Here is a 15,392-nt window from a genome sequence, read left to right as displayed (position 1 = left end):
TGAGGCAGCCCCAAAAATGAATGCAATGCAAAAGCAGGCATTAGATTGTCGCAACGAGGAGAAATACTTTTTATTTCTTCTTATTTTTGCTCTTTCTATGTGTACTGCCTTCTGCAGCACACATAGAACGAGCAAATCGCCTTTAAAGATTGTTTATGTGAAGAAAGGTGTTCCTTCCTGCATATAAACAATAATTCCCTGCAACACAGACACCCTCGCACTATGGCAACGGAAACCACAGGGATGCACCGTATGCTCGTGAATATGGTGCATACCTGCATTTTTTAAATGACACAGCTCAATGCTTCAAAATTTACCTCAGTGCCGCACTGCACCATTTCCTTGTGAATATACCCCGTGGTCTCATGAATGCGCCATATTCCAAACCAAGTGGAGATTTGCATTGTTCTACTAAGCTGTACTGGCCATGAGCACATTGCTGTAGTCCATCTTTTTACCTAGTCTAGGTACCATTGCTCTCTCAGGCCCCTCGAGGAAAGGATGGACTCTACTGAGAAGCTTGATGTGCTAATGAGCAGCTGACTCAAATCCTAGGGAGGTACTCATCAGACATACGTGCTTCAAGCACTACTCCTAAGGTCACAGCTTTGCCTTCAGTGGAAATGTATGACCAAGTGTAATTGAGTGATACCTTCCCTTACTCTTCCTCAGTGTGCAGTCGAAACCTGTCGGAATTAGGTATTCTTTTTTATGTAAACTCAGTTGAAATTCCTAAGGGGAAATTTAAAAATAATCTGAGTATTGTCCACAAATTATGGAGTGATATTGCCATATCCTTCACAATTCACGTTATGTGGTTGCACGTTGAACAATGAGTGAAAGAGACCTGACCCCTGCAGGATAACCTAACTGATTGGTTGGTTAGTTGATGTGTCCTCGCCCGCCATTTGACATGGACCTATTCACTCAGCCTATCACTACTCAAGATACCTTTCTTGTATTAGCGAGAGTGTTTCACAAGAACTCTGTGGTTATTCTACAAGATAGTTTGTTTGGCCTTTAAAATACTCAGCTCTTGTTAGACCTGGCATCTTTTGGCGTGTTTACCCCTGACTTTTTTGCCTCTACCTCCTGTATTTTTGATGCTATGCTGGATGTTGTTTTTACTGGTATAGATGCTTTGGGCACTTTGCCACTGCTGATCAGTGTCAAAGTGCAAGTGCTCCCTAGGGAAATTGTGATGTAATTGGCTATACATGTTTGGCATATTTGTTCTACCTGCAAGGCCCGAGTAAAGTGCACTGAGAGTGCCAGGGCTGGTAGTACAAATGCTACTAGTGGGCTGCACCACTGATTGTGCCACCCACAGGAGTAGCACTAAAATTATGTCTTAGGCCTGCTTGCAGTGCCTATGTGCAGTCCAGGACTGCCATGTCGACCTGGCCAGTGCAACCACTGACCAGGCCTTATCCTTCCCTTTCTGTACATGTAAGGCATCCCTATGGTGGCCCTAGGTACCCCCCTGGGCTGGGTGCAGTGTATCTGAAAGGTAGGGCATGTACTGAGGTATGTAACATGCCCTGGTAGTGAATTACAGCCATTGTCGTTTTTCACTGCTGAGAGGCTATCTTGCCCATAGTACAGAATGGGGGAGGCTGTTTACATGCCTATCTTCCCCTAAAGGCAAGATAGAAAATCCAAGTTTAGTATCTTTGTGTTCAGAATTTAATTATACATCTTTTTAGAAAGATGGTTTTTAAATTCACTGTGTGAGAGTACCACTTTTTAGAAAGTAGCTATTCTCCTGTTTAACCTTCCTGTGTGCCTGTGTGCAGATTGGCTGACTGGTGTCATGTGATGGGCTAGGTGGCTCAAGGAGTCTGAATGAGTCAGCAGCAGGGTGAATAGGGAGATCTGCTCTAGATGGGTGGGAGGAGTAGCCCCTGGGTTTGAGTAGGGCTGCCTCTGCCAGCACAATGCCGGCTCCACCCCCTGCTGGCCAGGCTGAGGACTCTGCCTCTGCCAGCACAAAGAAGGCTCCACCTCCTGCTGAGCGTCCAACGACCCTGCCCCTCACTCTGAAAGGAACCAGGTGCTCCAGGGCAGAGCACACCCAGGAACCGGTTTGAGCAGGGGAATCCCCCCACTGAAACAAAGAGAGACAAAGACTTGGAGGGGTATAAGAAGAGGACCCCAGACACCTAAACTTTAGATCACTGTGGAACTAAGAAGGAACCTCTGCCAAGGAGGAAGCTGGAAGGAACTAAAGAGGAGAAGACTGCCTGCTTGCTGTTTTGCTTTGCTGCCAAGGAGAGGGGAAGGACTCTGCTGTGTCCCCTTCTTTAAATTCTGATCTCCAAGAGCCTAAGAAGAGCTGGCTCTCTGTTAAGAAGTCCCAGGAACAAAAGGACTTCACCACCAGCGCCCCTGGAACTCTGCTGAGGGAGTTCTGACCTGCCTTGGAGTGCTTGCCTAGTCTTGGGGCCTCAGGAGGTCGTTTTGCTGTGTTTGGGAGCTGGAAAGCAGAAAGCGTGAACAAGAGTAACTGGTACCCATCACATCATCTGTTTAAGGGTCGCATCATCCGGTTGCGAGTCGCAAGATCGAGAGTGCGAGAAGAATTTCATTGCGGCGTCATCGCAGCACCCGGAGTCCCCGCATCGCCGAGTGCGTCGAGCATCGTCCCGGTGCGTGAAGATTCCTGACACTGCGAAGGTCGTCGCAGAACCAGTTTGCGGGCCGCACTATTGCTGGTGCGTGAAAGTATCCAGTCACTGCGTGCGACGACGCAGAGTCCCGTCCTGTGGCACATCGAGGGTTGCGGCGCCAGAAGTCAACGCCGCGCCGCGCATCACGCCCCATCGAAGAGCGTCGCACCGTACCTGTGCGTGAAGCTTCCCCCTAAGAAACCCACGCAACGAAGTCATCGCATCCTCCCCCTACAGATCGGAGCCGGCGCATCCACCTCTGCTGCGTGAAGCAGGGCTGCTGCAAAGCCTCCCCAAAGTCTCAGGAGTATCGCATCGCCTTTGCCATCTTTATTGTTATAGCTTTTGGGAACCTTAGCGCAACTACAGGTACTGTTGGGCACGAGAGTGTCGCATTTTGTGCATTGAGAGTCTCATTGTGCAGGACACTGATTTTTACATCCTGGAGTACTTTCTGCAAACTCTTGAACCATCTTTAAAGTAACCTTTTTAATTGTATGTTGGTTTTTCTGTAGTATTTGGTCTTGTGAAGTTTTTAGTAAAGATACCTTATTTTTCTACAACTGGTGTAGAGTAAATCTGTGGTGTTTTCACTGTGTTACTGTGAGTGTTGGTACAAATACTTTACACATTGCCTTTGATAGCCTAGACTGCTCAGGCCAAGCTACCTAGAGGGTGAGCAGGGGTTATCTTAACAGTGTATCTCTCTGACTAGAAGCAAGGGTCCCTACTTGGACAGTGGTACATACCCTGCCAACTAGAGACCCCAGATCTAACAGCTCTCTATCTGAATTCTGCTATTATGATTTATATCTGAGCTGTTTCCTTTTGGGGCAAATCAGTAAAGATAGTTTGGAGAAATACCTTTCCTATTGACTTACATTGAAGAAAGCTGACATTGTGACTGCATCGGTGGCTTAAAAATGGACAGTCGACGGCTCAAATGAGAACACAATCTTGATACAATTAGAAGAAAGAGAGCATGATAAAGGTCGGAGAAAAGGAGAACAAATGGAGAGCAGGAAATTCTGAGACAGAGAAAAAGAGAACAAATGAAGAACAGGAACCTAAGAAACAGTAATTCAGTGAGAGAGAACAAGAGCTGCTGAGATAAAAAAGAAAAAGAAGGCGAAAGAGAGAAAGATAAGGGGGCAGGCAGAGAAGAGAAAGAAAGAGGGGGGCAGAAAACGTTCAGCAGAAATTGCTGAGTGATCTTTGGAAATCAACATAAGTAGAGCGATACAGACAAGTCATGATCCGGAGTCAAGGAACAGATTAAATAAATACCCAAAATAAGTGACGTTGGAAGTTCTATCGCGCAATAAACAGTCCACGCTGATGGTTAAGCGTAAAAGGCCATTTATTAGGACCAGGCTGCACAACATATCAATAAACCATAACATCAATAATCAACAACAAACCCCCCAACATCAAATTCTTCATCCAACCTCTCCCTTCACCCACTCCGAAATCACCTCTCATTCCATTCCATACCCCGTTCCGTTCTTCATCCATTTCCACACTTCTCTTCTAGCATCCTTACTTGTATCACCAGGCATTCCACTCATGCCTCCATCCTCCCCCATCATTCACTCTTCCCCCCAACCGAGGGATGGGTGTGCCCGCCAGAGACACCCCCACCCCTCCCAAGTACCGCCCGCCCATGCAACCTGTCCTAAACTGGCAACGCTGTGCCTACCCTTCTCCCGAACCCTGATAAACTGTAGGGTGGGTGGGTGGCCTCAAAAACTAAACCCTCCCGACAGTGCCAAGAATGCAGGAAGACGAAGTCAGCTTCCGCCCCAGCATTCTTATACCCACCCCCCAATCCCCACCCCCTGACCCCCGGCCTTGCCTCGTCTCGCACGAAAGACCCTGGGGGAAGACTAGTCTGCGACTCTGCTTCCCCTGGGGCCCAAGATAAAAGAGGGGGAGGAAAAGGCCAGATGTAGTGCCAGCAGGGACTGAAGCTGGACAGTCAGAAGTGACAGGAAAAGCACAGAGATTAGTAATTGCTGAAGTGCGACTCAGACAGAGGCAGTAAAACAGGCAGAGTAAGAGCTAAATAAACATAACAGGTAAAGAAGGGTAAAGGGCGAGCCCTAACTACTAAAGTGAGAGACAGAGATAAAACGGAGAGTGAGATCTGCAGAGAACAGACGGCTAGAGAGCAGAGAAGCGAGATCAACAACTGCTGAGAAAGCGAAACTAATGAGAAAAGATGGATAGCAGGGACTGTTAAGACAATAATAGAAAAGAAAGACAACAAAACAGGAAATGGCGAGGAAGAGGTGCAGAGAAGTGGTAGGAAGAAGTATCAAGGAGAGGGATACACAAGAAATAAACGTAAGAACAAGATTAGCTCAGGGACATAGGAACAAAGCTTCCTCCAATTAATTTTGACCCACAAATTGGTGAATATGTTTTTATCCTATTTTCTCCAAACTACATCAGTGAAACAACACAGACACAGGGAGGTGACAACATGCCCTAGTTATCGACCTCTTGCTGATCCGAAATGAAATAGCAGCTGGAGGCAGAAGACCAACAGTGTGACAAAATAATGAATGTCTTTCGAGACCACTCGACTTATGCAGCAGGTGAAGAATTGTGGCGCTGTTATTGTTCAGTACAGTTTTAGGCCAGCTTTTGTTTTTTTTCTGCCAACTACTTTTAAAAGGCTCTCGACCTTTTTATTCAATTCCACTGATTGCTCAGTTCAGCTTGTGGTGCCGTCTGCGGTATTGTGTTGTTTTTAGATTACACAACGAGGCAAGGCCAGTCCTATTCACCTTTCTGTTTGTCTCTGCCAGCAACCTTTCTGCCACACTTTTCTCTTTTAGAAAAAAGTTGAAACACCCCAATTCAAATGCATTAAATAAACAACAGTAACTGTATTATCCCCTGTGATTTGAATTATGTATTGCTGCTGTACTTATTTATGGATCGTTTTTATCATCTTTACTTTTATGGCAGTAAGTGGCCGAATAATTTTTTTGTGACTGACTGAAATATACAACAGATGATGTGCTAGGGATTATTTGGTTATGAAATGAAGGATATTTGCAAAATGATAAACATAGGCCAAGCCAGCAGGTGTGCAGTGTATTTACCAACATAAGTAAACACAGGCATTCACAATTGCTGTTTAACTGTGTTTCACTCACTAATGCTGTTTAGTCCATTAACTTTAGATATACTGACTTTGCAAAGCTGGGGAAATGCAATAAAAAAGGATTGCTTACTATACAGAATACACAAAGAAGTTAAAGAACTGATTATGACAGTGATGACTGAGTGTGCTTTACCTATGTAATATAGTCCCGCGTGAATCCAACAGAAGCACTTCTTGGAAGACTGAGGGATACACTAAATAGCCAATGGCATGAGGAGAGAGGGTTTTAATCCTCAGGTAGAATCAAAGCCCACTGAAAATATATTTTAAAGAACTGGAAACAAAACGTCCTGCAGAAAACTGCACTGTCATGCTAGGCCTAAAAGCAGTCCCCATGAAAAGACACACTGTTTCCATCTTTACGTGACATAGGCCAATTTACACATTCTGAGGGCTACAACATAGAAAACAATTTTTCACATTTAATACCATAGTGTATGGGCCTACTCCTGTGGTGGATTACATTAGGCTAAAATATTTTATATGCGCATTCAAATTGACACAATGCCAGTAGGCTCCTTTTTGCAACTGCCAAAGGAAGAGGTGTGGCACCGCGGTCAAGGAGAGTGACTCCGGAATCTGGGGATCATGGTTCGAGCCCCAGCGCCGGTGGCACATTAGCCCAGCACAATGTGACTCTGGGCAATAGCTTGCTTAATCTTCCCGACGGCCCCCAGCGCCTAGAGACCCTTTCGGGTGATTGTTCGCGGTTTACAAATGTGGATTATTATTATATTTTAGTGGGGTATTTTATGTCGTATAAAGTAAGACTTTGCAATATGTCATTTTCTAAACCGAAATGGATTGTGACTGATAATTCACTCTGACTTTCACACGTACAAAATAAATCACTGTTGCTTTGTTACTGCTCAGTGCAAAATAGTTACCAGCTATGGACTGGAGTCTGGAATCTGCTAGTTCAGTTAAGAAATATTCTTCTTTTCCATTACTTTTTTTCTGCTATGCTCTTTCAATATTCTGTCCTGGTAGACCTCTTGAAATTCAATTTTGAAAGTTTATTACTCAAAATCTAACATTAAAATTGAAATATGAATAGTTAAAACATGAATTACCATTTTGATAAGAATGTGCAAAATGGATCTCTGTCAAAAAAGAAATATACAAGACACTTGTTTTTACTTTGAGTTTTTTTCATTTTCTCAGTACTATACATATTTTCTTCTTCAGCTTTACAGCATCGTCCGTGGTGATGAAAGGGACACCTATTCAGTGTGTCATTCCTGTCATGCATTTCTTGAACACAGCAAAAATATTCACAGTTTTTGAATTAACACGCATAAGGAACTTGTAGGCCAAAACTCTAAAGTAGAATATACTGTGTTTTCCGCAGAATGCATTTCACAGACCTCCTAACAAATCGAAAATAAGGTATGTCCAGGTAAGCATATGCTATTTCTGTGATTGATATAATGGCCAATAGCTATCTCCCATGTAAGGTGAGGCTGTGTCTGTTTGACCAACTCTTCTGTGCAATCTACATATTCACCCATCCTTTGGAACCTTTTCATTCAATTGAACATAATGTTTACATTTGAGCATTCGAATTTGAGCACAAAAACTCTCTGCTACCAAGCATGAGTTACCCGGTGAACCAAATTTGGCAGGAAATTATTATTCATTTTGCAGTAAGCAGTAGTGAAGCAAGAGTCACCCTCATCTATCTGTGTCCTTTAGCAGATATCTTCACTTCATAAAGTAAAGTAACCTACCTTTCCAAGTGCTTTCAAGATCCATCTTTTTGTCTAAGATATTTACAGTTAGATATAGAGTTTGGTAGACAGGGTATAGACTGTCACAAATATGATGGAGCACCTTGGCCGCCAAACCCTTAGCTCCCCGTCAACTCTGAGCCAGGTAGACCATCAGATTTCCAATGGCAGTGCCTCTACTGGTTCTGCTGTTGAAAAACTTACTTCACCATCCCGATGAAGTAGGGGGTCATCGGAATAAATCCATCAGACCACACATCCTATTTAGACAGAACAATGTGATAATGGGGCAGTCACTGACAGAAACAAAATCACTCCCACTCTCTGGGTGGTCATTAGCTATTTGTTTTTTTTGAAAAATAGCTCCCTCTTTGGAAATTTGATTTTAAAAATAAAAATTTTGGTGGATTGTCACAGTTCGGTGGACGGATGTCAAACCCGACAGTGGCCATCCAGCAAAGTTTTGACCCTTTAGAGGAAACACCATGATATTGCTTTTTTCTGAAGGTGCAGAAATCATCATTAGGCTGATAGTGATGTAAATTTGTCAGATCGTAGTCCATCAGGGTGGCCAACATAATGTCCTCGACCACCCCGACATACAGACTACCTGCCACCAAAGTCTAAATCGTGCCCATAATTCCCACCTGGATTTTCCTTTTGTCTGAGTCTCTATTTATCCCTAATCATCCCCATGATACTTAAGAAATTTCTGGTTTACAGAGCGCATTTAGCCATTAATTGCTTGGTGCACTAATTTGGCTAATGAAATTGATGAAATGGTTTTTCCAATGCTAGCTATAAATATATATGCTCAGAAGTTCCACTGAGCTGATTAGCGTTCTGGGCCAGAAAGATCTAAACTACCGGAAATGTGCAGCTTTTAAAGGCAAATTGATGCTTTTAACACAATGTGTCATAGGGATAAAGTTTGAATTCATATAGGTAAGAAATACACATTATAAATGCGCATTAAAATGCATAAAGTGAAAAAACATACACAAACATAACGAAAAGAAAGTTATATTCATTCATGATTTTTGTAAACAATTATGTTAAGTTTAAAACAATTCTTAGCTCAATACAAAAACTCCTAAACAGATATCTAAAACAAATCATGACCAAATCTTCATGAACTCTACCCCAGTAGCTCATAAAACTGGAGATGCATCTAAAGATTTTACCACGGTGAAAAACAGAGTATTATCTGGCGACTCTGAATACTCCTCTTACTATACCTACACCATTCATAAAAAGTAGGAGTCTCAAAAATGTATTTCTGAGCACTAAAAGGGCTGGACAGGTGCATGTAAAGGGGGTAATTCATAAAGGTAGATTTAGACATGACTAAATCTACATATATAAATGTACCCTTTTTTATAACATTACTTTACTTTAGGTAGGAATTTATTTTAATAAATCTTCAAAAACTATTTTATTTTAATTTATTATACTTAAAGTAATTACATATTTAATAAAAAATGTAGTTAATAATGCTGTAGCCTTTAAATTTGTCCTAGATTTAAAATATATTTATATAATATTTATTTAGATTATTTTTTTTAAGATAGAAAATAGTTTTAATTTTTTTTAAACTTTATTAAATGTTTATACATTTCCCTATACTTTACCACTATTCACCCTTTCGGAATGTAAAGTTACAAAAAGTGTAGACTTACATTTGCCTGAAAAACATCAAATAAAACCTAGTCATAACTATATGACATATGTTATGTTCCGCACACTTAGAGAAGACCACCACAATCGGGGCAGAGATCTCCCTGTGGTAAATTAGGGAAATCTATAAATGTTTAATGAAGTTTAAAAAAATTCTGGTGCAGTTTCTGATAGGAATGGGCTTTAATAATTGTTGGGTGAATGCACAGCCCTGCTCTAATCTTCTCTAAACCTCTCCTATTTAGTAGTGGGTGTTCCCTATTTTCCAACCACACCCCAGGCCCTTCCACATTTACTACGAAAATGTAGGTGTGCGTTAGGGAGAGCATTGCAGTCAGTGCAGAGATCTCTGCACAGAAAAGATAGAAGAGGCAGAGATGCAGATCTCCTCAGGTAGGTGTGTGAATAACATGTTGTAGTACATGAGAACTAAACATACACCACAAAGCTTGTGAATAGGCCCCAAAGTGTTTCTGAGCTGCCTTGTACAAGCAACAGTGATGGAAGATTTTGTCAGCAACAATGTATTCTCTATCCCTAAGCTATATCCTGAATAGAGTCAAATTAGTACATGAGATGAGGTGGCAAAAGTTCCCAGAAATAGTTGAGGCTCTGTGCTAGCAATATTCCAAAGCTGTTCCCACCCACTGTAGACCCTGCTGCTAGATGACAATCCATTAAGAAGCTTTTCTCTTTCAGTAAGTAAGGTAGATGGCCATTTAAATTAACAATCTGACAGAAATAGATATCTAGGAAAAACTAAAGAAATCCACAGGAGCCAGATCAATTGCAACAGATACAAGATGTGCAAGCTGAGATGTAAATCAATGGTGGCTGGTGAAATTTGAAAGTGATGGGGCAGAAAGAACCAACATGCATGGCTTTGTGAGGGAAAGTTCTTCTGTAGGTGTTCAAGAAGTTCAGAATTCAGGCTTATCCTAGAATATGCTCAGCATTAATAATAATAATAACAGCTACTGTTATTAGTATGATAAAAAAAATCTTAGCAAGCAGATAAAAGCTGATAAAGGACATTCTCAGGCACAGAATAGGTGAACTTAGCCATTGTTTCAAATTCCATAGTTTTGGTATTTGGCAGTGTATGTATTTCTTGAGGTGGAGTCCATGTTAAATAAAACAGCATGGCTGATGCTGGCTGCAAATTGGACAGGCACAGACAGGATTGCCTTTGGTGTGCTAGCAGTGCACCTGCTGCACTCATCCCCCGCCACCTTAATGATGATGGACATGCTTTATTGCATCCTCCAGCCACAAGAATGTGTGTTGGCTAAAATAGCAAATGTCCTAATGAGAAAATGCCTGGTGAAAAGCACAAGCTCTCCCCTCACTTCCTGTGGACTGAAGAGCAAAGTGTCCATTGATGTCTAGTTCCCCAACAACTGATCAAGAAAAGTTCAGTAAAACAAGTAATACCAGACTTAAAATATGCCCCAAGTGCAAGAGCAAATAAATTGATGGCAAATACCGAAGTTACATTTTATTTCAAAATAGTATGGCCTTCAGCTGCCAAGCGGGCCGCCCAACCTCATAAACTGACATTAAGGAATGTCCCATGTGCATATTAATATGCACTTCAGTATTTTTGTCAAAGTGTTCATAACATTTCCCTCTATTTTATTTAGAATTTTTTAATTTGTATTTATTTTAGTATTTATAGAGCACGTTTATCTGCCTGGCTTAAATTCCAACCCTTCACCCATGATTTCCAGCTGTGACAGGCCCATAGACGATCGTGAAAGCACTAAAGAGTAAGGTGAATTAGTAGGAAATGTTGATGGGAAATATCTGTGTATTCCATTATGTCATCCTTCATGGTTTTACTTGTACACACATAACCTCCTATATAAAGTACTCTGCTGGCTCAGGTGGAACAGGTTCATACGACATGAAATTACAATAATTAAAGGTAAAAGCAAAGGTGAGCTTAGAGTGGATACATCCTAGCCTTTAATGCTTCTCTAGAATTTACAAATTCTGTTCTTTCTTTAAGGGCAATGTATCAGACCATAAATATTCAACCAGGAGCATAGTGGAAAAATAGGAAAATTAGAAATGTTTTCATGAGAATAGAGTTATATGCAGAAGACAGAAAACCCTACTTGGAGCTTTGAATGAACTGAAAATCCTCCAAAACATGAATAAAACAATCTCTTAGCAATAGGGAGCACATGCCTAATATTAATACAAAGAGGTCCCTTGGGGTACTAAAAGCTCTACAATGTACTCAGCTAGTTAGTCACTTCTCTAAAGAATTTACTGTTGACTAAAGTTAGGGAAAACATATTTTTGTAAAATAATGTCAAGTGCATATGAAAACAAATCTGAGTAAAGATTAGCATTACTACAACTATCATGAAATGATTTTGCAACACTACCTAAAAGCTCAGAAAATATAATCATATAGGGCTAGATGCATGAATAATTCATTGCAGATGAATGCTCACAAATTACGATCAGTATTGTTGCGACCAGTAGAGAAGTTTACGAAACGACCTATGTATTAATATGTCAGTTCATAAAACTCAAAATTGTACTGATCACAATCTGACCTACCTCATTAAATATTAATAAAGCAGACCTCAAATTGCAACTCACTGCATTTGGAGGCCTTCAAAGGGATTTTGGACTGCTGGGGTCAGCAGACCATCGTGACTGTGTCACTTTTAAATAAACCAAATTATTTTGTAAATACAGCCCATTTTTCTTAAAAGAGATGGGGTTGCGCTTAAAAAAAGCTTTTTATATATATATATTTCTTTGTTTGAGAGTTAGCAGTGGAACCATGGACCACTGATTATTCTCCAGTTAACTTTTTTTATTTGACAAAGGGGAAGGCATCCCCAGGGGACCACATTCCTTTTACCACTAGGATACCATTTCCTTTGATACCTGTTAGATTTCAATGTTTTTCCGCCAGAATTTACTTGAAAAACATTTATACACAGCACACCAATTCAGTATTTAGAAGGTATGCTTACAACATGCCCATTTGAGATACCAAATAGGTATACATTCCCAATTGCATTTTAGGAATCAGAAAAACCTTTCAGACTCCTAAAATGTGATAAGTACATCTGAAAAAACATTTCTACAGTCACGAACACAGGATGGGGGCTTTGACAGACATACAAATGCTTAGTACGCCTGGCCCCTAGTCAGTAAAAGAATTTTAATTCAACCAAAAAATTATGACTTGAGGTACTGCAGATATTTTTTAAATGTAATTTGCAACACAGTCCCTCTAAGTTTAAGTGTCATTGTTTGTACCCTGCTGCTTATATTGATAAATTTTTCTTAAGACTCCTTTTTTGTGAAACTTAGGAGACGATTTTTGTACTCACTTGGTAAGGTTCCAAATGTGTTTTTATTGCTCCGGACTCTTTGGCTTCAGCAAATTCATCATAGAAAGAGTTCCCTTCTGAGTCCACTGTGATTGTCAGCACGGCGTCGTATGCCTCCAGTAGTTTGCTGTTGTTATCAAGAACGTAGAACGAATGGTTTTTGTAAGGAAGACTGTAAAGCAAAGTGTCGTATGGCACAAAGACATATCTTCCATCTGTTAGTCCCATTTCTTGGGCTTTTGTTAGAAGGGTGGCCTGTTCTTCCCCTCCAATGAGTACAGAATGCATGCACATAATAATAACTAAAACACAAAAATTATATGTAAGGTTATACATTTTCATCCTGCGAGAAAATTAAAAGAAATACAAAATATATTGGAAAATGTTATCTACCCTAAAAGACAAATGAGTCAACTATTACATATCTATGTACTTACCAATTGTAACAAAGGTTTTATTTTTGTCATTTTGTGCAATTCTCTTATGCTGCTCTGAGCTGCATAAGGACAATTTACAAACTGGAATGCTAAGAATGGCTACAATGTCAAATTCTAACTAATAATGTTAAAAGACACATTAATACAGCACTTCAGGGCTCAACAGACAATCACTGTATATTTTAAATTATATACTGACTTTATGAGGCAGATTGTGTGGTGAAAGCAGTATGGAACATCTAACCTTTATATTAACCCTTAATATGCTTGAATTATGTCTCATAATTCACAATAATCACCACTGGTAACAATGCAATGCACAAAGACTACTTAGAAGGTTTATGTACATCAATCACTACCAACAACACAACCAGCAAGATGATTTTTAAGAGATTAAACTTAAAAGAGGAAGAAAAAAGTTTGAACAGACTACTGCATTAGCAAAATGCAATAAACTGCATAGATAGGTAGAATCAAAATACATCTCCTCCAAACCATTATCAATGTTTCAACTTCAAGATTATTTTGTTTGTATATCATCTTCAGTCAATTATGTTGTAAAACAATACTTAGCCTTAAGGCAGCTGGATGGAGAATTCCAAAACCAATTAATGCTGACCTGACAAGGAGGAAAGGTTAATCAGCTTTGATAAACTGCATTAAAATGGCAACGTGTGAAAGAACTGCCCTACAATCCTTTACAATAAGCACATGCAAGATAATTATTGTACACATGGTTGGGAGTCCATAAGGTGGTACAATTACTCTGCTATGCTTACATCCTGTTATTTATATCTGCCTACTATTGTGTTATTGCCTAATGGCTAATCACAGCCCCTGTTTTCATGGCACAAACTTCTTCCCACCTCTTCTCTGTGAGAGAAGCTGTTACAAGGCTCTTTACACTGCCATGATAATATCCTGCTACTGCTGCTCATAACCTGTTATGCCTGTTCTTTGACTAGTCTCAACCATCTACTCTAACTTGCACTTGCCACCAGGGTGCTTATATGTCTGAGTAATTGTTCATTGTACCACTTAATTTCTCACCAAGCACCATATATTTATCTTCTTCTCCCAGCCTCATAGCACTCTTCCAATCCTCATCACAACCAGCCTTCCACTGTGTTCTTTCCACGCCCTTCTCCATCGTAGATAGTGCCCCATCCTACCATCAGTATACATTTACCTCCACTCTGCTTACCCTGTGGTCAATGAAGTTCTTAGAAAATCACCAACCACCCATCAAGAAGTATTAAATAGTTTTGTTGTCATACCACATCTCTCTGCTGCTTGACTTGACATGGGCCACTCATCCCCCATTCATCATATTCATGTGTGACTAGTGTGTAGGTCAGCAAGAAACACCAACTGTATACTTAGAAAGCAAATGATGGATGTCCAAAGCTCTTCAAACAATTTCTGATCCTAATAAAACATGTTGCAAGGCAACACTAATTTAGAATAGACTTATATTCCTTCTTAAGTTCAGTCTGACAATGCACCCTTTGCTGAAAAAGCAAAATGACATCAGGCTAGACCTAGGTACTGAAAATCTAGACAAAGGTCCATCCATGGCATTTTTGATTCCAGTCTGGATAATTAAATGAATAGCCTAGCTACAGATCTATAAAAACGGGACCAAAGTATGGCCAAGGAATCTGACCCCTTATCAAGACTTATTGCTTCAGAAACATTTTCTCCCACTGTTTAATTTCTCTTACCAGTCAAAAAGGAAGATCACAGAAAAATGTTAGGCACCCACATATCACACTCTACATATCACACTAATGAAACTAGGTAGGCTTAAATACTGCACTCTAGCAACTGATATTAATAACTATGTAGTATTTATAAAGTGCTTACTTTCTGTGGATGAAAATATCAGTTTTCAATAGATAAAGAGTGTTTCAAATTGAAATTCATTGGGATACAATCTAATAGTTTGCAGGTTTCGGTCAGTGCTCAGTAGCAGGCATCTCGCTCTTGAGTTATTTTATTGGTAACGTGAATTAAAAAATTCCATTGGTCATGATGTGATGTTCTAAGAACATAGACTGGTTTTTGTAGCCAACTTTAAATTCACATTAAGATTGTAATCAGTGTAATTCTACAAGTATGTTACAAATAACAATAGATCCCATCTTATACAGTTTTTTCCACACCTTGAATTTTCAGGAAGAATTGAAAGCCATAAGTTGAAGAGCATTTTGGCAGCAGGGGTTTTAATTGCAGACCGGGCTGACCATGAGATAAAAGGTGATCAAAGGTGGTTGCATGTCACAATATTATGTGACAAAATATCGACCTACAAAAATACAACAATGTTGAGTACAAATAAT

At 40.3% G+C, this 15,392-nt stretch overlaps 1 protein-coding gene across 1 annotated transcript in view; it reads right to left on the bottom strand.

Annotated features, from left to right (window-relative positions):
* The window catches only part of LOC146805930 (retinal guanylyl cyclase 2-like), a 468,140-nt gene that overhangs the window by 281,756 nt on the left and 170,992 nt on the right, over positions 1–15,392 (bottom strand). Inside the window, exon 3 of the mRNA XM_085620568.1 lies at positions 12,614–12,915. Within this exon, the coding sequence (XP_085476694.1) occupies positions 12,614–12,915 (302 nt within the window). The remainder of the gene's footprint in view (positions 1–12,613; positions 12,916–15,392) is intronic.

The sequence above is a fragment of the Triturus cristatus genome, chromosome 8, assembly GCF_964204655.1.
Source record: "Triturus cristatus chromosome 8, aTriCri1.1, whole genome shotgun sequence".
NCBI classification, from domain to species: Eukaryota; Metazoa; Chordata; class Amphibia; order Caudata; family Salamandridae; genus Triturus; species Triturus cristatus.
The sequence above is the reverse complement of the archived record's forward strand: the minus strand, read 5'-3'. Positions and strand labels throughout refer to the sequence as shown.